This window comes from Carya illinoinensis, chromosome 2 (genome assembly GCF_018687715.1).
Source record: "Carya illinoinensis cultivar Pawnee chromosome 2, C.illinoinensisPawnee_v1, whole genome shotgun sequence".
NCBI classification, from domain to species: Eukaryota; Viridiplantae; Streptophyta; class Magnoliopsida; order Fagales; family Juglandaceae; genus Carya; species Carya illinoinensis.
The window spans coordinates 694,938-719,141 of NC_056753.1; the positions used below are offsets into that span (position 1 = coordinate 694,938).

At 35.2% G+C, this 24,204-nt stretch overlaps 1 protein-coding gene and 1 long non-coding RNA gene across 6 annotated transcripts; both read right to left on the minus strand.

Annotated features, from left to right (window-relative positions):
* Window positions 1-10,488: 10,488 nt before the first annotated feature.
* LOC122295910 lies at window positions 10,489-16,119 on the minus strand. 3 transcript variants are annotated; one of them, XR_006238323.1, is made up of 4 exons: window positions 15,348-16,119; window positions 13,246-13,327; window positions 10,857-13,161; window positions 10,489-10,753 (listed from the first exon to the last, which is right to left on the minus strand). It is a non-coding gene; the product is annotated as an uncharacterized LOC122295910 (long non-coding RNA). The 3 variants fall into 3 exon arrangements; XR_006238321.1 differs by having other exon boundaries at window positions 10,857-13,327; XR_006238324.1 differs by having other exon boundaries at window positions 10,857-13,547.
* Window positions 16,120-16,514: 395 nt separating this feature from the next.
* On the minus strand, window positions 16,515-23,719 carry LOC122295891 (ADP-ribosylation factor-like protein 8a). Of its 3 annotated transcripts, XR_006238313.1 has the most exons (8): window positions 23,490-23,719; window positions 22,125-22,206; window positions 21,966-21,998; window positions 21,679-21,800; window positions 18,874-19,035; window positions 18,595-18,713; window positions 18,294-18,416; window positions 16,515-18,212 (listed from the first exon to the last, which is right to left on the minus strand). XR_006238313.1 is itself a non-coding variant. In XM_043105171.1 (7 exons), exons 1-6 carry the CDS (start codon window positions 23,525-23,527, stop codon window positions 18,596-18,598), a joined length of 555 nt encoding a protein of 184 aa, XP_042961105.1. In that variant the 5' UTR covers window positions 23,528-23,719; the 3' UTR covers window positions 18,233-18,416; window position 18,595. The 3 variants fall into 3 exon arrangements, 2 of the variants coding, with proteins under 2 accessions (XP_042961105.1, XP_042961096.1); XM_043105171.1 differs by lacking the exon at window positions 16,515-18,212 and having other exon boundaries at window positions 18,233-18,416; XM_043105162.1 differs by lacking the exons at window positions 16,515-18,212; window positions 18,294-18,416 and having other exon boundaries at window positions 18,435-18,713; window positions 23,490-23,717.
* Between the last annotated feature and the right edge of the window lie 485 nt (window positions 23,720-24,204).

A 24,204-nucleotide genomic window follows, 5' to 3' on the forward strand; every position in this document is an offset into this window, starting at 1 on the left:
AATAGTGAGCAAAGCAAAACAGAGGAAAGTAGAAAACCATTTCTTGCGCAGTCGGGGTTTCACCCTTTTTTGTTCTCTGTCTGTGAGCAAAACTCAGGGAATCACATGGCAAGGGACCACAACAGAGAAAAAGCCAGATAAGATGTATACGTACGTATTTATATTTTCCCTCAACCAACATATACGTACTTGATCGTCAACTGCAACACGAATCCAAGGTGTCCAAACATGCTGGTGGCGAGAGAACCGTGCCCAGACGTAACAGTGGCGGAGATGTGTCGGTGTAGAGCCGTACCGATGGCAGAGACGAGAAGGCGCTAAGTATTGTGTGAGAGGCTTCTTGAGCCAAACTAAGCAGAAAAAATGAGCATACGAAGGTCTGGAATCTAATCCTTAAAGTAATTTAATTTACAAAACTACCCTCCAGATCAGCATAGAGTGCACAAAGGGTGCGCATGAATGACTACCCGTAGCAGAATTGGAGATAAACTTGTCCATAAGTCGATGATAAGCCGGTAAGAACGCTGGAAGCATATACATATTTTTTGGTCAACACGAGTCAGCTTGCATGTGAAATTAATCAGGTGAAGTCGGGGTTAGAAAGACGTGCAGCATTAATTTAGAGAAGACTTTTGAGCATTTATGAGTTTTGTTGTTTTTAGGAGTCTAATCATTCAATAAATCACCTTGAACACGTATACGTATGTGTTGGTAAAAAGGAAAATAAATTTTTTATTATGCTCTATTCTTTTTTAAAGAAGACTTTGTAAAATATGAGAAGACCTTTAAGCAAGCTTGCATAATAGATAATAATACGTACCGGGTAAGTGAGCATTTTTGTATTTATAAATATATATATATATATAAATTTTTTAACTATAAAAAAAATCTTATAAAAATAAATTTATAGATTGACGTAATTTGATGTAATATATTAAATTATAAAATTATTTTTATTATAATGTAAATTTAACGTATCACATAAAACTATGTCTGTTAATAGATTACTTATTTGAGAACCTTTTAGATTGTAGCACTTATCATATCAGTTAATTGATTTCTGCAGCAGTTCGTCTTTCTAAAACTACCTTTTATTTTTCTTCATGCTAAAAATCCAACCATTTATTAGCAAAATAGGAAATTTGGTGCTCATATCGGGCAAGATGGCCTAGACAAGTTCATCAAACTAGACGGTGCCATTGTTTTTGGCGTCCATGTTGGCCAGAAGGATGTGGAGCTAGTCATCGGAGGGCTTGAGACCAAGTGAGCAAAGAAGGGCTGCCAATTCCAATTGGGTAAGGCTGCCGTCAGAGTTCATGTCGAAGCACATGAAGATTTCCTTCATGAGCTACTTCAATTAATCTGATGGGAGAATTGAAAGAGCCTAGGGTTCTCATGAATGAGACTTGGGCAGCTACTAGCTAGCTAGGGTTTGACAATCGAAAGTATGCTTTTATACTTGGACGGGTTGACACCCAAAATACAAACTCGCTATTAGTCGGGTTGAAGACTTGCTTAGATAATAACCTAATAAAAGTCGGGTCAGGTCAAGTCATTCTAATCAGATCCAATGGGTGTTTGGGTTACACGCATAGCCTTACTGAGTATGAATCTTTTGTTTCATAATATTAAATCTCATCTCATCTCATATTATTTAATCATTACAACTTTTTTAAATTCTCATACAAAATATAATAAACAATTTAATTTTTTCAAATCCCAATACAAAATTAATATTAAAAAATTATATTATAACAATATTTTATTTATTACTATTTAAAATATATCATCTCATCTCATCTGAATTACGTAACTAAATCGAGCATAAGATTTCTAAATGGCTGGTGTATTTTTTTCAATTAAACTCGATTTTAAGAACAAATAAGTCAAGTCCTTTGTAGTCTACAGTTAGTACCAATTGTTGTTCGGCACCTATCTTTAAACAAGCAAGTGTGCACCTTGTTCTAACAAAACTCTTAGATTAACATTAAAAAACAATCAATCACTCAAAAGTCAACAAAATTTAAAAATGAAAAAAAAAAAAAAAAAAAAAGACCTTAAAACTAGGGGTGGAGGGCGCAGGTTCACTCACGACCACCCACTAGCCCTAGGCATGAGTGCAAGCGGGTAGTTAAAGTTTATAATTGTACATTGGCGGGTTCCGGTACCCACAAGCCCACTTGTATGCCTAGTAATCAAGTAAAAAAAATAAAAAAATAAACCCTAAGTTTACAACTCTTTCTCTCTCTTCTCGTCTCCTAGTCTCCCAGCACCTCTGGCTCCAAGTCCCTCATTTTCTCTTCTCCCAAACATCTTCATCCCATGCAAGTATGCTCTTATTTCTTGTATTTCTTAAATCTCTACTACCAATTTTCTCCTCCTCCTCCTCCTCTTTCTTCATCTTCTTCTTCTTGTCTGGAAAAAACCCATAGCCATAGTCACAGGTCACTCAAGGGGGACAAATTGACCAAACAAGGGGGCAGGGTCCATATCTCCATCCCAACTAAGCAGGAGCAGGGTATAGGGGAAAGGTTGCTGCCTGCCCATATAGGGCATGTAGCGGGCCTACTTAAAACCAAAAAAAAAAAAAGAAAAACATTAAAAAAATTAATATTTTATATTTAAAAAAAAACAGATGCAGGAGGATCCGATTCAAATGATGCTAAGTTTTCAGGCTGCACATTGATGAGATTGAAATACTTTGAGGTGGTAGATCAACACAAAGATGGCAGGAAACCGTGATCTTTCCCTGATTGGGGCAGTTTTAGGCACGTTTCGGTATTTTGTCCATAACTTTAGCTACGAGTATCAGAATTGAGCATATGACCCCAACTCAGGAAGCTATTTTTGGCGCACACGTTGTGATCACCAGCTATGCTTGATGTGCATCCTTTTTTAGGCCAAAATCCAATGTTTACCTTCCAAATCTCCATTTTTACTTATTTTTTACCTTTATGGTAATATTTCATTTATCATTTAAGAAGTGATTCTGAACTTGATTTGAACCAGATTTTTAGTAGATTACTTCTTTAATTACGTATTTACTTTTGGTGTGATTGTTGAAATTTTACTTTTTTTGTAAAATTCTAATATTGTTGATTTACAACTATTACAGCTCAGCTTGTAGATTGATTTCGACATTCTTGAATTTTGATAATTTTGAAGTGAACATGAGAATTATTTTCTCTGTGTTTTGGGCAATTATCTTGTCTTCTTTCCTTACAAATATCTGTTGAAATTAGCCTACAAAGAAACCTCTATTATGTGTGGGGACAGTTGGTATTAAAGCTTAAGCGTTATTCTTACAATATTCTTATAACTCCATAGGAAAAAGTAACATGCTTAAGACATTCTTAAAAGCCATAAATGTTACCTTTAGAGGAAAGAAAGATATTGAAATAAAGTAAGGTAACCATATTTATATGCCAAACTAGAAAACATGGCACCAAGACAAAACCAACTTCAGGTCTAAACATGAACACACCAAGGCATTGTCTAAAACAGAAACTAGACCTAGAGAGGACTACATGGCAACTCACAAGTAGCGACAATCTAGAAAATGGTCCAAATATGTATGTGTTGGCATATTTGGAGTGAGAGAAATGCTAGAAGCTTTGAAAATCAAGAGAGAACTATGGATGAGCTAAAAGTTTTCTTTCTTAAGTCATTGTTTTTATGGGCGGGGGCCTTATTTTTTAATAGGCTTAGGGTCCATGACCTTCTTCTTTCTATTGTAACCTCTAGCTAGGTGTACCTCATGTATACTTCATGTGTACCTAGGCTTTGTCTATTTATATAAATATAACTTCTTATTACCTATCAAAAAGACTTGGATTACATCATCACACTAAATCTCATCATAAAATCTTATACTAACTCTATTCAAAAGAAAGAAACATACTTGGATTGCCTCACAGCAGACAAATGTTATTTTTTTATGTCTACAAACTTGAATATAATACTAATAGCAGCAACCTCGAGAGTTTGATGATGATAATATTCTAATAGCAACAGCTACAAGAATTTATAAAGGATTACACACAATACATGAATTCATTATAGCACCAACTAAAGTTAGTATAAGATTACACGTAATATGATGATAATACAACACTAATAGCAGCCACTAAAAGAAATTATAAAGGATTACACACAATATATGAATTTGTTATCAATTAAAGAGAAAATAAAGTATCAGTCCATCAATATAGCATCAGCCCTTTACCTCCTGTTTGGTTACCAAGAAAACTAAGCAATGATAAATAAAGGCTCCTCTTAGTCATAGCCACTTCACTTATGCTATGGTTAAGCTTGTTATCTTATTCTTACATTGTGTGTGTCACTCCACAATGGCCTAAAGAAAGCTCAACCAAGTTCTACATCTTAAAGGTCACTTCAGTACTATTCCTACCCTCTCCCCCCCCCCCCCCCCCCCCCCCCCTCCCTCCCAACACTTCATTGATATAACAAAAAGAGCAACTGGGCAAGTTTATTAAAAAGCAATAGGGCAGGTCAATTAAAAAGAGTAAAAATAATTGGAAGACATATGACAGTATGTTTCTCATAGTTATATAACTCAACACATTTATCATATAAGTTTTATGAAAAAATTTAAGGATAAATTCAATATTCCTAGCAAATCTTAATAAACACTATGTTGAGCCATTGCCTTTTGCTGTAAGTTTTCTTTGTATATCTTATATATAAGTTCTCACCTCGACATGCATACAAGCCTCCAACTTGTTGGTGGCAGTCTGTTGGTGGCAGCTTTTATCTTAATTCAACCTGTAGCTTAATGCCCCACGATCTTGCTATTTTATGGTTCTATGATTTGTTTTGTGGTTGCTATTGTATGAAGTTTGAGTGAGGTTTGTGACTTTATTGTATGGTTGCTGTTTTTTGAAGGATGGATTCACAAGTTTATAAAAACCCCTTTTTCACTATACCACACTTTTGCAAAGTGGTGGAGAAGGTATTAACAACCCCCTATGGCTAGTGTCTTGCATGATAATGTTGAAGCCGAGGTTGAAGTGACACAACCCAAATGGGAATTAAAGGCACCAACTAAGAAATCCCAACGGGGTGTGTCACTCAATATGGAGGAAGACAACCTCCTTGTATCAAGGTAGCTCAACATTAGCATAGATACTATTAAGGGGACTGACCAAAAATCCACATAATTGTGGATAAAAAACCATGATTACTTCAATACCTTTAAAAAATCTAACTGGCCTGAATGTTTCGTAGTCTCATTGACTAATCAATGTTCAACCATCCAAAAAGCCACAAACAAGTTTTGTGGTTGCTTGGCCGAAGTTGAATCAATGCATCCAAGTAGTACCAATCAACAAGAGAACGTATGTTTCTAATTATTATAAATTTTCATTGAAATGTGTATTTATATTTTTATGATTATTGTTTAGATTGAGAAGGAAAATGTAATGTACTAGTTGACACAAAAAGCCACCTTAATTTGGACCATTGGTGAAACCTATTGAGAAACAAACCAAAGTGGCAAGTGCATATGGATAATTTGCTAACACGGAGAAATGAAGGTTGCTCTACTATTCCAATTGCCAATGCTGGAGATGACAACATTTGTGAGAGCATGTTTGTCAATGTAGAGAGGCCACAAGGCAAGATAACTTAAAAAGAAAGAGAAAGAAAAATGAAATGTAAAGAATCTTCACTTATTGATTTTGGTGAAAGGTTAAGTTACATGGAAAGTGATAGGAAGATAATAATGATTGAGCAATGGTAAATGGTAAGCTAGGTTGAGAGGAACAGGACTGAGATGATAGATCTTATGAAAAATAAGATAGAGATGGAAATCATGAGTTTGGATATTGATAACATGAATGTGGTGCGGCAAGAATGTTTTAGTCACTTCAAATGAAAATCCTAGAGAAATATAGGAATAGATTACCATCTTAGTCTTAATATATTTTGTTTGGTTGTTTTTGTATAATGGCTGGGGTAACTTCTTGTTTTAATCCACCTACTTTTTTTTGCTGTTTTGATCTACCTCCTTCGGGTTGCTATTTTGATGAACCTATACTTGGCTAGACAAAAATGAACTTTTGATGGCCGGACAGATTATGTACTAGCTAGACAAATAATGTAGTAGCTGGAAATGTATGAATTTTTTATAAAAAAATCAATTTGACAGATTATATATTAGGTTGATAGATGAAAATGTATGAACTTTTGATCCATTTGTATGAACTTATGTGGTGGCTAGAAATGTATGAACTTTTGATAAAAATTCAGTTTGACAGATTATGTATTAGGTTGATAGAAAACTCTATTTACACACGTCATTGGGAACCCCCACGTACACGCCTCCATGTGTAATAATGAAACAGGGCGTTTCATTGAACAGAAGATGAAATGCAGCTGAGATTAGGGCATAAGTTTTCCCTTATTCGCATTGCATCACGAAGGAAGAGTAGAGAAAACCAAAAGAAGGGAAAATCGAAGGAAGAGAAGGGAAAATCAAAGACGAAGGCAGAGAAGATGAAATGTAATCCAAAATTATTTACTTCTTCGCATCTGAAATCTTTTTCATCTTCTTCTAATCTTTCCCTCATCTGCTTCTCATCTGAAACGCAGCACTCATCTGAACATATTAGGCTTCGGGAGCAAGCTTCCCCACACACGATCATGAAGACATGTTATTCTGATCTACTGGTTTGCATCTTCTTCTCACTTTCTTCTCATCTTCTTCATTCGAAAATATTTTTTTCCTATGCCGTGCACCATACAATGGAAAAGATTCCGAAATACCCTAACCCTAAACAATGGAAAAGATTTGGGACTCTTATATGAAGTTGTGTACGATCCACCATCAAGGCTCTTGGTGCCCATGGCAGCCAAGTGTAATAGGGACAAACGACCTTGTTGTGGGGGCCCTTCCACCTTTAGAACTGCCTAGTTTCATTGATTGAAATAGAACTTCACTGTAGTCAGATGGATTGTCTAGTCTTTGGGTGTTAAGATCATATTGATCAAGTTTGTCATGGCATGGTCTGATATACAAGACCATTTCAAAAGGATATGGATAACTCTGGGCATCCATTGACCTGAATTTATAGGTTAAGTTGTTTGGATGCATCAGTTAGTTTGATCATCTTTATTGTTATGTTTAGTACTGCTTTATCACTTTTGAAACATTTTCATAGACATTAATTCCCAAGAGAGCCTACACATGGTTCTAACATGATATTGGTTATATATTATATATTCATATCTTTTATGAAGGAAAGCTTTCTTGCTAGTCTTATTGTAGCGTATGCGTTGTCATTTTCAACACTTCAACAAACCGACTTTTTTAAATCCATTAGAGGATATTTTTCGGTTTGGTATTTCATTTTCCTTTTGTTTATGCTATGAACATTATTAAACTAAACCAAAGTGTATGCAGATTTTAGAGTTCCCTTGAAAATTATGACTTGTTCTCAATTGATTTTAGATTAAGTTTGTTACTCGTTCATTGGAAAATTTCAGGCCTACTTGAGCTTATATATATTTAATGACATGCAGACATATGTACGTGTTTCTATATACATGTATGTGTGTACATATCATACGTTTGTGTGTGTTGTATCTATATATACATGGCATTTTGAATTTGGTTGTGCTTTCCTCTTGTTAATTTCTTTCTATGGAAGTATAGCCAGATCATCGACTGGTGTTATTTTTAGATATATTAATTTTATTTCACATGAAATGTAGTAATTAACATTAACTCATTTATATAAAAAGATCATGAAATTAATTAGGGCTATGATAATCAACCTTTTTATTAATTGTTTTAGCTAGGGTTTATATGTGGAAAGTGGGTGGTAGGTAGTTTTTTAAAATTGTGTCCAGGTTTCTCCTCTTGAACTTTACATGCACCTAAATCCATCACCAAAATATCCGCAGCATATAAACCACAGCTAAAACTTACGACCAATTTGGACATGGCGATCATTTTCACGATTAGAAAAGTTCTTCTCAGTTGAAGCCAAATTCTACTAATACTAGATTCGGACTTGAAAGGCTAATAATCCAAAAGGTGAAGATGGCTCCTCCCTAGAATATATACTTCCCACCTAATTCATAAATGTGATTTCTACAAAATAAATAAAGAAATTCTTAGTTCTGTTGTTGCTCTATTCCTTTTTAAAGGAAGATTTCAGATAATTGCACAGTGATATTTAACTGTTTCCTACAAGGTGATGTTTAACATTGTTAAAGAGATACATATCAAGAAACTTCCTTTCATATGTGCATGACCTCAATCAAGTATTCAGAATTTTTGTATTTTAACATTTAATCAAAAGGGCAGTAGTTGTTCTATTTTTCTGACAACATTTTTCATGACATTGGATAAGAATAAGTCAGCATCCACGATGACATCTTCTTCCTCTTTTGCTAAACAAACTCTGGGGCATCCATTATGCTTTTGTGAGATTGAAGCCCAACTGAGATACTCAAATACTCAAAAAAATCCAGGACGGCCCTTCTTAGGTTGTCCAAAATACAACAAAGAAGTAACTAAATTCATGTTTAGTTAAATTATTAATATTATGTTCATCTAACATTTTGCTAAAAAGTGTGTATAAAATCACAGGGATTACCATATTGTAAGTATTTCAAGTGAGCAGAGAGGGATGAATACAAAATATTGGATCTTCGAGAAACTCACAATGAACCATTAAGAAAGGAGAAAAAGTTTAAGAAAATACTCAACGATATCGAAAAGATCATTATTGATCTGAGTAAGAGAGCGGATGAGATCGAGTTGGTGTTGTCCAATAGAAATGAGGAGTTACTAAAGGAGTTGGTGCATGTTGTACACGAAGTTGAAATAAGACGTTCACGCACACTACTCCGTGTGTATTGGGGTTTTGCATTTATTGTACCATGTTTCTTGATAGTACATAAGTGATTTCATATTGGTGTTAGAAGTTAGTTGCTATGTGTATGTAATATTGTTTATGTGTTGGTTTTACCTTTCAAGCATGTAGATTGCACCTGATAACAGGACTAGAACCGTGCATATTTTGTATTGTAATTTTTTGGACGTTTGGAAAGATGCAATCACAGGCATGGTTCATAATTTCCATTGGAATGGAAATTATTACTGGGATGGATGTTTTAATTATTTAGAAATTAAATTTATTCCAATCTCTTTTTATTTATTAATTTATTAGTTTTGGTCTTTATGTGTTAAAAAGTATACATCTAAATTTATTAGTTATTGGCCTTTCAATCTCTATATTGTTGTAAATAACGTTGGCCTTAGAATTTTATATTCTTGAAGAGCACGTTGGCCTTAAAAATCTTTGTAGACTTTGGGTAAATAATGTTGGCTTTCATTACCAAAGCAACTTTACATGCATGTGGCAGTTTTCTGGTGAAACCAGAGTTCACAAAACCTGGGTTTTGTATCAGTTCGTAAAAGAACAACCATGTAGTTAATCAATGAAAGAAATGGGTACAAGTTCCAGTGATGATGGCTGGCTTATTCAAAAAGCACTAACCAATGCATTCAACAATTAGGAACAATAAAATTCTTGTTAGTTGCCAGAACATTAAGTACCACATGTCATCTAACATCAAGTATTTTTAGATTCACCTAATGTTAAGTTTTTCCATATCTAACATCTGCTACACAACCTCTAATCTAAACCTCTCAGTAGTAGGACTGGACCTAAAATATGAGCTGACCTTGCTATTTGGAGATTTTCCAAAACCAATTTTAACTCTCTCCAGTTCTTTCTTCAGAGACTAATATTGACCTATAACAATAAAGATAGGCATACTATTAAAAAAGAAAAGAAAAAGAAACACAGATAATATTCATTAAAAAGATGCATCCCATAATTTTGGTAAACTAAGAAATATATTAGATGATCGTTAACGAAGTGACATCAACTTGACCAATATCAGCATCTTTTGGAAGGTGTTGAGATGAAATCCAAGGTTATAAACACCAAATGAAATCCAAAATCCTGGAGGAAGTAGAATTGATAGTTTCTCTTGCTGTTTAAGTGATACTTTCCATGGGAAGCTCTGAAAACAGCAAAACACAGCTTGAAAAATAGCAAATAGTAGAAACACACAACTTGCTACTTTTCTCTTTTCAATGATCATTGAAATATTTGAGATGATCCAGTGCCTACTACAACTTAAGTTTTTTAGTCAATTTGGATACATGAACATATCTTTCTTTTTAAAACCATGCCTGCGATTGCATCTCTCCAAACGTCCAAAAAATTACAATAATTTTCTTTTCACCCTATGGTTGCTTGAATAACCACTTTACCAATATTGAACTTAAAAGTCACTAAGGTTGCACCGGTTGTGATCCATCTACCAGAAACTCTTCAACCAGTTGTGATCCATCCAAACCAAATTGAATTTGCAATGAGTAATATGCAAATCTTAGTGTAATGTCAATATTACTATTTCTAAAAAATGCAGAATTATTATGCTTTCTTGACTCCCAATCATTGATTCTCAGCGCTAGGTTCGACTAATGTCAACAACTGAGCTATCTTCAACAGGTTGGTGATAACATAACAAACGTAAAAAAAAAAAATTATTGGCAGCAATAAGTAAACATCAAAAAAAGTATAACAGCTCCATTATACATTTTAGGAAATTAATATACCTACAATAAGCTAGCATTGGACATGTCTATCTCTGATGGGCCAAATAAATTCCTGCACGTGTTCGGCAATGGTGTATCTCCTCCATCTCTCTAAAATATACAAGTAAAAAAACCCATTTGTAAGTGTTTGCATTAATAATTTATAAAACCACATAAACACCTATATTTATCTATAACTAGTTTAGTGAAGTACCTGTTTACGTTTTTCCTTGACTGGCGCTTTCTTCACCTTCGCTTTAATTTTCCGCACATCTTTCGACATTATGGATGCTCTCCTCAAAGATGATGGTCTGCCTTTGCCTTTTACTACTAGTGGACTGAGTACTTTATGTGAACCACCACCTGTAGCTGCATCCTGTGTCGTACAAAGAACAACATTGGAACCCGTGCATGTTCCTAATGGAGGTTCTTGGTTGTCACTATATAACTCAATCATTGCATACAATTTTTGTGTTGCATCCTCAATATGTTTTCTCAAACCCGCTGCATGAGTAATCATCTTATAACAGATATTCAATAGAGTTGAATATCTGTTAGCATTTGCCGATGAGCCCCTGCGTCATAGCTTCTATCGATTAACGTATACCTCCTCTTGATGTCCTTCCTCCATCTCTCTAAAATATACTAATTTGGCAAAGATTTTATACCGTTACATTTGAATATAGCCAAAATATGCCTGTACAATATACCCCTCATCTGAAATAACCCACACGAACACTTTGCAGCTGTATCCACCTCACTAAAGTCCACTGAATATTTAACTAGTTTTGTGAATTCTTCCACATGAACTTCATCCTCTACCAGATACGTCTTTATTGCACCATCTCTATTAAGTAACTCTGGATCCAGATCTATAAGACATGTAAGTTCTCGCTAAACTTCCCTGAATTTTGCATTCATATACAATTCTTGAAACCGATTTTTGATTGGAGATCTATATATGTAGGGAATGGTGATACTAAATGAGTGGAAGTCAACGCTATTTTCATTTTCAAATTTCTTTTCCAATGCATTGTCAAACTGATTGACAAACTCTTTCAAGTTTGTCTTAGCGTGAACATAACTGTCAAAAAAATCATTCATGCTCTCACTTCGTTGCGTTGTACTCATCCCCGCCAAAAAAAAAAAGAAATATTTCAAGAACGCCGATACCCAGTGCTCATGCTTAGTGTATAAACTTTGCAGCCAAGCATTCTCCTGCAAGTTGTAAGTGGTGATTAACTAATCCCAACTTTTTTCAAACTCTTCAACACTTTGGGTGTCATATACACATTTCATCAATGCATTATTGATCCCAATTTTGTAGGCAACATAGGAGGCAAGCTTTTCAATGGCTTTCTTTAGTATATGCTACAAACAAAATCGATGTCAACTTTTTAGAAAGACAATAACAATAGCATTCTTCATTGCTTGTCCTGATCTGTGATAATAGCTTTTGAAGCTATACCATCCATACACTGTAACCAGGTCTTGAATAACCACACAAACGTTGCTATATCCTCACTAGATATCAATTATGCTTCCAAAAGAATTGATTGGTCATGGTAGTTTATACCAACAAATTGTGCAAATGGCATCTCATATCTATTCATCATATATGTGGTGTCGAATGTAACCACATCACCGAAATCTTGGTAGGCTGTCCTACTACGAGGATCTACTCAGAAGACATTCTTTAACCTCTCATCATCATCTGAATTTATCAATGCAAAGAACCCAAGATTTTTGTATTGCATCCGTAAAAAATATTCTCGAAGCGCTCCAGCACCACCAGCGCCAAGTCATAGATGTCTTGCCTTATCGATGTAATTGCGATAATCATTTTAAAAAAACGGGAGGTTCTCAAAACCTCCCGCGCCAACGACCAGAGATCCGAAACTCTTATTCATTCAGATGCCAGCCAGATCATTTGTATCTAAGACTCTTTTTACGGAGTAACTCACTTGTCTATTACATCAAAAGAAGCGGGATTTTTTTGGACTGAGGCCATGGTTATGAATATTATGAATTGTTGTCAACTGAAACTTTCAGTCAACTTTTAAGAAATTAATCTTTGCCTTACATTCTGTTTTTCCTGTTGGACGTGGTCTGGCAACATTCAACGTCCTATTACGAGCCTTCCCACCACGGGCAAAACCGAGGGTGGCATATCTGACAGTCCCATCATCTCCATTCTCAGTCATTCTTGTCATCACCTCAAATCCACATTTCTTAACATACTGCTTATTATAAGTCATTACTTCTTCAAAATAATCAAACTCCATCTTTGACTTTAGCTCCTCAATCGTATCACCACCAATTTCATCCTCTACCTAAGGTGTCTCGACAATTCCATCCTCGGTTTCTACTAAATCTGGTCTATTTTCATTGTTTTCTTCAACTCTAACGGAGGTACATGGAATATCAGTTTCCGTACAATCGAATGTTTCTTCTATATCAACTCTTTCGCTCGCGGTGAATCCAGTAGTCATGAGAGGAGTTGGGTATCCAGCATTGTGCTAAAAGAACAAAAAATCTATGACATTAATCTTGTTTTAAAAAAAAAACCAACTTATAAAAAAAATTCAACACAGTTATATCACCTCTTGAATGTTGCTTGGATATTGGTAGCCATCTGGATGTTCTAGAAAAGCTGGTGACCATGCAGGAAGTTCTCCATAGTACCTGTGCATGTGCATGTAATTTTCGAAATTTATAAAAGTTGATGGTATGCCCTAACGTGTTATTACACAAGTTATTCATGTACAAAATCCATAAATATCAACCCAACACAGTCCTACAAATTTTTAAAAAAATATAACACATCGTAGTTGAGGGATTTGAGCAAGATGGTGTTAGCAGAGATGGGTGTTCTTCCCCTTTTTCCATGATGAGAAGAGATGAACTGCATAATTCCACAAGAGTAATTAAAACTGGCCTTACAAGTAGTACATCCTGAATGAAAAATTCTAAATAAACAACACTAAACTGTTCTTTCATTAAGCAACAAAATCATTTTCTCAGACCCAGCAACACCTACACAAAATACGAAACAAACTACATTTCCCTTTTCTTGTGTAATAACATGTACTTGTGGATTACATGTTTTGTATCTCCTCGTGTTGTCTTGGTGAGTAATTTGTGTTTTAGTGAGAGAGAACTTTGCTGCTTCGAGGAACCGATATAGTTGGAGAATAGAGATTGCTAAGTACAAAGATTCATGGGCTATCTTTCTGTATTACACATTTTGCCTAGTCTCATTAACATGGGTACAGGCCTGGTGGTTTTTTCCATTGGTGGGTTCCGATTAATGCTATGGCCGAAAGGGATACGTTTAATTTCTTTGTTTGGTGATAAGTTGAGTTCTAACCCGGCTATAGAGATTGAAAAAATAGTCTACCATGTTGTTTCTGAAATGTCAGTTTACCAGTACCCTCTCCCAGGGAGCTATGTGCCTTAAGCTTTAATTTCAACTAAGTGATGTTCGAAGCAGTAACACTACTCATTAAACAGGGTGTCGTTTTCCACTACGTTATGCTGCTTTATTCTTAATTAGCTTCCCATTGTACATGTAATATGCCTTCAGCCCTTAGTAACTGTACTGAGAATATATGCAGAACCTTAGAAGAAAGACCTTCCTACGCAATGTGACAATCATGTAATGTGCCTTCACATTACTTTACATATACTGAGATTCCTATGGTCCAGCCACAAAATATGAATTATGGCCGTAAAAATAAGTAATAGCATTGATAATGCAAAATGGAAAGTGATTTTACTTGAAAATGGAATCTTTTATTATGTATTGTCAGTTTATGTTGTTTTATCTTTAATTGTTTTATAAGTACAGCTTGTTATCTCTAGAATTAGGAGTCTTTTTCAGTTCATTTGTTTGTCTCTTATTTTATTAGGATTACAAGTCTCTGGTCAGGTCAGAAAGTTTAGTTCTACCAGTTCTCTGATTTAGAATACTATAAAACCAGTGGAATGAAAATACAACTACTTTTTTTTTTTTTTTAATTTTTAATTTTTAAGGTACCTCAATACAACTACTACTCCACATAAACAAGAAAAATCCCATTTTCTTGCCAACTGGCTTTGCTTCAAGTCCCCAATTCAAAGACCAGACCAATAGGATATCTCCTAATAATCAATATATCAAGATTAATAGAAAAGACATACTCTGTTTGGATTTCTACTGGTCAAAGCTTCCGCCATTTCATAATTTTCAATTTACAAATATTCTTATATGGGAACTTGAAATACACGTGGCCCAATGATATAGAATGGGTTGTTATGCATTGAGTAGTATAAATATTAGTAGTGAAAATCAATGAAATATGAAAGCAATCCTTTGAGGCATTTCAGTAAGCACCTTGAGTGCTCTGAGTCTGTTCTCTTTTTACGTTATTATCCACCACATGTATCTTTTTTCTTACTCTAATTTTGTATCTTTCATCTTCTGCTCATGTTAACACATTAGCTTCTCAAAAGAGTAGGCTCTAGTCGACTAACAAATACATCACTACTAGTACAAACAACTGCTTATGAGAACATAAAACATTGTGTTTAACAATACGCTAACATGCTTCATGAAGCAGTGTCAACCTCATAGGTTTTTTATACACTAACAATGTGCAAACATAGTTTTATAAATGGAAAATAAAAATACTTTAGTAAATAAATAAAAGAGCCCCAAACTCACCATTTCAACAGTAGATCGAGCAGAGAGGAGCGGGCATTCAACAAAGTTGCATACCCATCTACAATACCTGCATTTTTTAGCTCAAACTGGAGTTCAAAAACCTACCGGGAATGTAGAAATGCAAAAACAAACGAAGAATTTGGTTGGTAGCTGAACAATCTATTGGGATGGGGTCCGACAGTGATTTTCGTGCGGTTCTTCAGAGAGGGATGGATTTTGGTGCTCGTGGCTCCTTTTTGCAGATTTCATCATATTTGAAATGCAGTTTTAATGGATTTTCATTTTTTAATATATTATAATATATTGACTCACGTGACGTCAACGATTCCGCAACAGGTAACTAGCGGCAAGTACCTATAGGAAAAATGCTATTTGCACACGGGTTGGGGTACCCACCGCGTACACGAGTCCACATGGCAACTTTAATGAAACGGTGCGTCGCGACGTTGGAACCTTTCCTCATCCTGCCTTCCCCCCTTCACGTACAGAACCCGTTGGAGGGGAAGCTGTTTTTCACATTCTTTTTTATTTCGCAAGAACTGCTGTTGCTAATTTTACTAGTTCGATTTTAGAAACAAATTACAATCATCGCTCCCTCGCCCGCCTCCTTCCTTCATGATTTCATCGCTCGTTTCAAGAAGGCGACTATGATACTCTGTCCAAACTAACTTTTCTCCACTTCTTCCGAACGCTTCCTTGATCTTTTTTCCTTCTTTTTCACAGGTGTTTCCTTTAAGTACTTCCCCAAATTCCCCAAGCCCTCTTTTTCCGACCTACCAAGAAACTCTCCCTACTCGCTTTTTCACCATAAGAACTGAGTTTTCCATAAAAGCACCAAATGAGGTTAAAAATAAAAAAAAACAGAGGACCGTCATCTTCTACCTTCTGTTAATCAATTCCCAATTATTCATACCACGTAAATAACCCATATGAAACATGGTTATGGGGGTAGCAACGATCCAACAAATCTAAACCTCAACAAATGACATACCCAAATCACCAAACTCAAACTGAAAAATGGACAGAATCAAACCACAGCGAAACTGAAGTGAGGCTCGCGACCAAGTGAGGAGAAGTTTGGTATATATTTTTTCTCACAACATCTTCATTCAAAATGCTAATGCTTTTGCTTTACTAGATATATTTAAATACATCAAAAGAGAAAAATAGCAACTCCCAAAGAGACATCTCAGTAACATTCACAGTATCAACATAAACAAAATTCCTCAAAATGCTTCTTCTTCGTCTCTCAAAAACCCCTTTTTTCTCCCTGTAAAGCATTTAGACATAGTTTCTCTATTCATTTCTTTTATGTATATATAGATATATTCAAGCGGCAGCTATAGTGCTTGTTCGGAAAGGGTAGTCCTGGGTTTCGTTTGGGGAGGTGGATTCTCTATGGGGCCGGTGCTCTTCGAGTCTTGCATCATAGAACCTCCCAAATCTTGGAGACAAAACCGAAGCGCTTCTGAAACTATTCCTCGTATTACCATTACAAGGAGCACTGTGACACAACCTAGACAAGAAAGGTTGTCTGTGGTGTTGGGTTCCAGAGAAGCCGACTTCCATGCCTGCCAAAGAGGCCAACCCATCATCTCCCTCAACGAAACATGGCCTTCTCGTAGAACTACCAGAGTCCATGAGACTAGCAAATGTATTATGTCCTCAAATGTATCAGAGTTGAAGAAATTGCAGAGAGAGAAAGAGACCAGAGACACGAGAGAGAGTGATACGGAGAGGAAAATGGGATGTGACGAGATATAAAGAAGTTGGAGAAGACTCGGAAGGGGATGGAGCAATAAACAGCGTCAGGTTTCAGGAATCCATGCAAGTGAAGCCATTGGCTCAAATTACCTGCATCTCAAAGTACCCGCCAACTTGCCCAAATTATCACTATTTTTCTCCATTATTATAGAAAAATGCTGACGTGACCTTTTTTTCTCTTTTTTTTTTTATTTTATTATTATATCAGCTGACGTGACATTACGCCACATCAACCGATTCCACAACAAGTACCCATCGCCGGGTACCTGTAGCAGTGCTGCTTTTAATATAGAGATTGTTGGATTTTATGAAAATGAACTTTTGAAGTATTTTGATAGATGGAAATGTATGAACTTTTTATGAACTTTTGAAGTTAATTTAGGTTGATAGATGGATTTTATGTATTTTTATATAGAGATTGTTGGAAATTATGAAAATGAAAATAAAAAATATTTTCAAAATAATTAAATATTGCATTAAAAGTATATATAAAAATTTTAAAAAAATAATAATAATTTTTATTATAGAGAGTTAGATAACTAATCTAATGTAAAGTTCAAATTTTGAGTGATTAGGCATAAGGCAAAAGGTGGCATATTAGCCAAACTTTGCCTAAGCAAATGAGAGTGCTGTAATGTTTAATATTCGTAAGTGAAAAACTACGTAATGGTTTGATTTGCGCTATCCCATGTAATCTTATTTTTGCGTGTTTGCACTTCCCGACTTGTTTGTATGAACTGACCCTTCAGTAAGTTTTTTCCCTTTTTGTTTAATACGCAAGGGAACTCAAAATAAGTATGATTGATGTCCGCTTGAATCCAAATGTTCAGACGGGATTCGCTCATGACTCATGAGCACCGATTGGCTGCAAGAATATTATAAAGATATCCACTTCAAACTAGATGAAAGCCGAATGTATCAAATGGTTGGATCCATATATTCTCATCCCTGCATCGATTAATGGAATTCTTTTATTTCTCAAACTCATTTTCAGGAGAAATACCTTTGCCGCAAATAAATTTAGGTCTCATGTTTTAGCGTGAGTGTGAGCGTTGCTTTTCTAAACCCATCCTCTTTTCTTTGTAGAAGGTATTCATTCTTCTGTAAAAAATTAAAATTGATTAATAATAGCTCAGAGGGAACGCGGGGCAGGGAATTTATGAAGAGAAGTTACACCCACACCCTTCTAGTTTATCAATCACGACTTGTCCTATCATCTTCTGCAAAATCAATGCTGTACATGATTCGCTCGGCGGGACGCTGGCCATTTTCAGGTATTCCAAGTTAGCTATACATCCTCATCAGCTGTTCGAGGAAGGGAGATCAACACAATGACCAGGTACTCAATTAGGCAGTAATAAATATATAGTAGCTTACACATCTCAGAGGAAAATACCGCAATAAAACAATCAGCAATCAAAGACAAACCCACCACCAAAGGAAATTATGACACAGAAACCCCCAAAAAGAAAGAAAAAACCACCTCAGCTCTTCGATTTGGAATGCTTTACAAGCCAATCAATTACTGAATCAATGTTTGTTGAGTTCTTGCACGAGATCATGAAGCAACAAACTTCTCTATCAGTAATTGACTTGAGATCCCTGCAAAGCACAATGCAATTTTTAGTACTGAAACTATATGTTCTTCCTCATTTAGCGAAAACTAATATATGGAAATTGTATCATCTCAACATTAACCCCAAAAGTGGCTCATCTTGGAATATTGCTTGAGAAAGTTCCCATCGCAAAGTAAATGTCTTACATTTGATTAGTCAAAGCCTGCTTAGACAGAGCTCCCGGCTTGTCAATCTTGTTTCCCAGCACTAGCAACGGGATACCACTAAGTGAGGATTTGCTCAGCAAATCATGGAGCTCACTTCTTGAGATACTCACGTTGTCTGGATCAGCAGCATCAACAACATAGCTGCAGAAACAATCAGGTTATAGCAACTTGTAAACTTCGAAGTCATGACAAAATTAAGAACTAACACCACTGGTCTATTACTTATTCAATCAAAAAGGCATTAAAAGTACTTATTTGACCAGAGATTTATTAAAAAACATGGTTCATGATCAATGAACATTTTCCTGGAGATAAATTTTAGATTACACAAGCAAAGTCTCAAATGCAACTTTACGAAATAACACAAGGCATTATAGCCAACATCTGTTGGTGGAAGTATATAATGACAAGCAAACCAAACGGAATATTTGGATTTCTGAACCTGTAGAGACTCTGCTAAACAATACTGTTAAACCTCAGAATTTTTTAAAGTTTTCTTGTGTCTTCCATGTAATTGCACCCATCCCATCTCATGCTTAAAGAACTAATTGGATATCACGGGACTATCAATCCTATACTAACGTAGACTAGTGAAGACAAAAACTCATACACAACAATTTGTGAAACCAAGGTAATTCATGGAAAGTTCTCCTTCCAAAAAGGCAAGAGCTCAACTCCAAGGAATTTGGGGGACCGCTGGCTTTCAGCATTGTATTGGGTATTGCACAATGACTCAATTTCTCATCAATTTCAATAAACATAGCTTTGAAGGAGACAATCCGAGCATTTCAATCAAAAACAACATCTCATATCAATTTGATAAATAGCCAAAAGGAGAAAAACAAAAGGTTATAATTTGACAAATCAGGTGTACATAATTGCTCTTCTTCTTCTTTGCCTTTCTTTTTTTTTAAAGCTTAGAAAAAAAAATATAAATGCATCTATTCATAAATACAAGCATTGAAATAGAAGTGCACATTCATTAAACTAGGAAAAACTTAACATGCTCAACAATAAGGTAGAAAACATAATTTCTTATATTTAGTTCTGTACTAATATCTATTTCAGCTAGAACTTTTAGAATCTCCAGAATTTCTCAAATCTAGACTATTCAAGATAAATGGAAGCATGCATGTAAACTGTACATATGCAAGCATGCATGGTTGTATGTATTAAGTCCCCTTAATAAAGTTTTCGCCATATCACTTTAGTTTCAAAATTATACATTATTCTGAGCTTCCATAATATCTATTACTGTATACTGCTACCAAGGGAAATAGGTCATATAAAGCTAAGCTCCAAATTATCACAAGCATTTAATCCATAGACTACCTCTGAATCTCTAATATGGTATTTTCTTCTTTTTTTGTTTGGCATTGGGTGTCCAAGAACAACGTATCAACTAATCTCAATGGTGCACAAGCCTTTAGCAAGGAATTTCCTGCAAGTGCAACTCAGGTAATTCAAGGAGAAAATCCTCCAGTCCAATGGCCCCTAGAAATTGTTTGCATCCAACAGGATTCGAACTTTAGACCTAGAGGGAACATACCACCAAGACCAAGGCCTTTACCATTTGAGCCAACCTCTAGGGGTTCTCTAATATGGTATTTTCACATTACATAAAACAAAGACTTGAATATCAACAAGTAGGGTTGGCAATTCATGTTCGCGGGTTGTATTCGGGTCATGTTAAGTCATGGGCATTCGACTATATGGCTCAACCCGAACAAGACCCGTTAAGTTAAAAAGGTCAGACCTTCAAAACCTAACATAACCCGTTTAAATAATGGGACATGTTGTGTCACCCATTTTGACCCTTTAGAAATTAATTCAGAATGGGTCAACACAACATAACTCATTTCAACCCATTTCATATAAATGGGTTTAACTAACCCGCATAACCCATTTGACATGATTAACATAATTTCACATAAAAGTTCAAATCTATCAATATATAATTTTTATAAATAAAAATATAATATATATCAATAGGAGTAACCAAGTACACTGAACGTATACAAGAAAACACCTAACTCATACTAGAGAGCACTTTAATGACCCAAAATACAATAAAACACTACCCAAAACACTCCAAGCCCGAATTGGAATGGAACACACCTCCCCAACCCCAGCCCTTTGTTTCCCATAAAACTAATCCTCTACCCGAAAATAATAATATCTAAAAAAATAATAATAAGACTACTTACTAACAAAAAATATCAATAACTTTTAGATTTTAACATATAATAAAACCAATTTACGAATCCAACAATAACATATATGAGTATAAGTCCAGAATTACAATCTCAATAATAAAAACTTAAGCATATTGAGAAATACCATTATTACAACCCAACAAAAATAAAATCATAAATTTGAAATAAAATTTAAACAGGTTATTGTGAGTTGATTTCGAGTTAAGCGGGTTGACCCGTTATTAACTCGTTTATTAATCGTTTCTTAACAAGTCAAATCCATTTATATCAAATCCAAACCTGCTAGTTTCATGTTGGGTTCGCAGGTTGTGTCACATATTGTCACTCCTATAACAAGGTGTAAAGCATTTGACAATCTAAAATTATTTACTGATATTGAAAATTTTCTGTATTAGTATGAGATTTTATAGAAAACTGCACAAGAAAACATCCATGGATATCCAAACCAGACATAAATACAAGGCCATAATACAAGGAAGAAACATAAATAAGGTATGCATTTGAAACCAAATATTATCTTATTCAACACATCAAGTCAACTAATATGGAAAAAAAAATTGTTACATACACAATAGCAGACACTGCACGACAATATCGCTCCCACATACTGCGGAACCTAGGTTGACCTCCAAGATCCCACAACTTTATGGTGACATTTCCTTTTGTTACCTTCCTCATATTAAATCCTACCTGCAAATAGCATTGGTAGATACATTTAACCACCAACAAGAAAATAACTGTAAGAGAATGAAATAGCATTGACTGAAAGAGAGTGAAAAACAAGCTTTTGGAAAAAGTATATCCTCCACTCGTAAAATTAAAAAAGGGCACAACTCCATGTAAAAGGCCACTCACCGTAGGGATCATGTCTTCACTATATCCACCAGTCTAGAAGCAACACCAACAACCACGTATAAAAAAAAAAGCAACACCAACAACCAGGATTTCAGTGAATAAACCCAGAGATACAAGAAGTAGTACTACTAATACAAGCTCAATATGATGATTACATACCGCAACAACATTTACAAGTGATGTCTTTCCAGCATTCTGAAGTCCTATCAAAGATAGCTCCATTTCCTGCTTGAAAAAGAGGCTGCAATCACATTACAATCGAGTAAGCCCCCTCATTCTAAGTGAATGATCAATCAAGGTCACTCAGAAAATTTAATAGCAGACTTTAAGATTCCAAATATTCTTGTCATAAGACATTACCAAATCCAAATGGCAGCCAAATGATATGCAAGACAAAGATTTCTATTTAAGGTCAACGTGCAAAATTTATTTGCTCCAAAGATTACCTAGGGGTGGTTTGGGAGGAGTTTAACTATCATATACGTGAGGAAAGGTATTTGCACATCTTTCAAGTGGTGGTTACTTGGGGATAAGGGTTTTTTAATGTATGACTTGGAAAATCAACAAAACAGAATATCCTTGGATGGTGGCTATATAAGATGGTGTTGTTATGGGTTGATTGGTTCAACTTAGAATTCATGGATGGGATGCGTATCCCTGCAAGGATGGTTAGGTCACAAGCCATATGCGTAATTTAGTGAGCAATGGAAGGTGCACTTTTGGCGTGTTGGATTCCGGAGTTTCAAAAATAAAAAATAAAAAATAAAAAATAAATTAAAAAAAAAATTAAAAAAAAATTTAAAAAAAAAAAAAAAAAAAAAAAAAAGAAGAAGAAGAAGAAGAATGGGAGAGAAAAAAGGAAGATACATATGTTAATAATTGTATAGGGTGTTCAGAAGGCATGACCACTTACTGTCTTTATTGATTGGAAACCAAGCTAATCAGAAAATTCTCGCAGTCGCTAATCGTATGAATATCGTGGTCTACTACTGCTGATGTATAATACCGCTAAACCTATAGCTTCATTCATATTTCATCGGGTATCCATTGTGTCACTAGGAAACATAATTTTCTGAGCAGCTAAAGCCCAAGAGTAATATTTGAATATAATTCAACAATACCAGGTTCAGCATATTTCGTTTTAATAATGCTCTTACTTAATCACCAAATAAAGCATTGGAAAGTTACATAGGAAAAAACCAATATGAATAAGTGAGTGAATTTCCACTATGATTCTTGAAGTTGGAGACAAAAAATAACTATGATTCTTGAAGTTGGAGACAAAAAATAAAGCAGAAAACCAGAAAGACATCTATGAGACGTTGCTATCATTACGCGAAAGGAAAGACCTGCAGTCGGAACACATTACACAATACAAATCAGGGATTCGAACGAAAAAACATCGACCTTTGATCGTTAATCTTCATATGCATACTACAAAATATGAAAATGTAACTTTTGGGATGAAAAAGGAAATCAAGATTTCGAGAGGGAGAGAAGAGAGGGGGCGGAAGTAAAGCTAACCTTCGGAGCCAATTGAGAAATGCTTCCCACAAACCCATTGATGATCAGAGAAATGGATCTACGCGAGTCTCTGTTTGCAATTTGACCTTTTGGGAAATTATTCTTCTTCTTGTACAAGATGCGATGCGAGAAGGAAGGAAGGATTCAGATTCACGCTGATCAACTATTTACTATTTTGCAGACCGAACTACGAAGCGACGTCGTCGTCTTTGTTTTTCACACTGAATTCCCCATGGACCCCGAATAATTGGTAAAGTAAGAGGCGTGCGGCCAGGATCTAGTCTGATGGACTTTCGCCAGCACCAACCAATCAGCGAAAGAGATTTCGGAGAAGGTGAAATATAATGCCTAAATAGCGAGTGGGTGAAACGTACCAATAGAAGGAGCAGGGAAGACATTGGTCCAATCGCTTCTCTTTGCCACGTGTAGTCGTAGAGAATAAAAAACAAGGTCCGAGTCTGAATTTAAAATACAAGCAAACCAAAGCATGACCTGTCATAACCTCTGAGCTGTGACGAAGTTTGGGTCCGGTACGTCGCGTGTCACATCATATATAATTTATTAACATTAATATTCCATCATGATTTCCAATCATTTTGGTAGAATTCTGTTTATGTCTTTTGAATATATATTTAATTGAGATTCATTATAATTTGAAAGTTGAGCTTGATATTTAAATATTTAATTTTTAAATTATTAAATTTATTTTAATTTA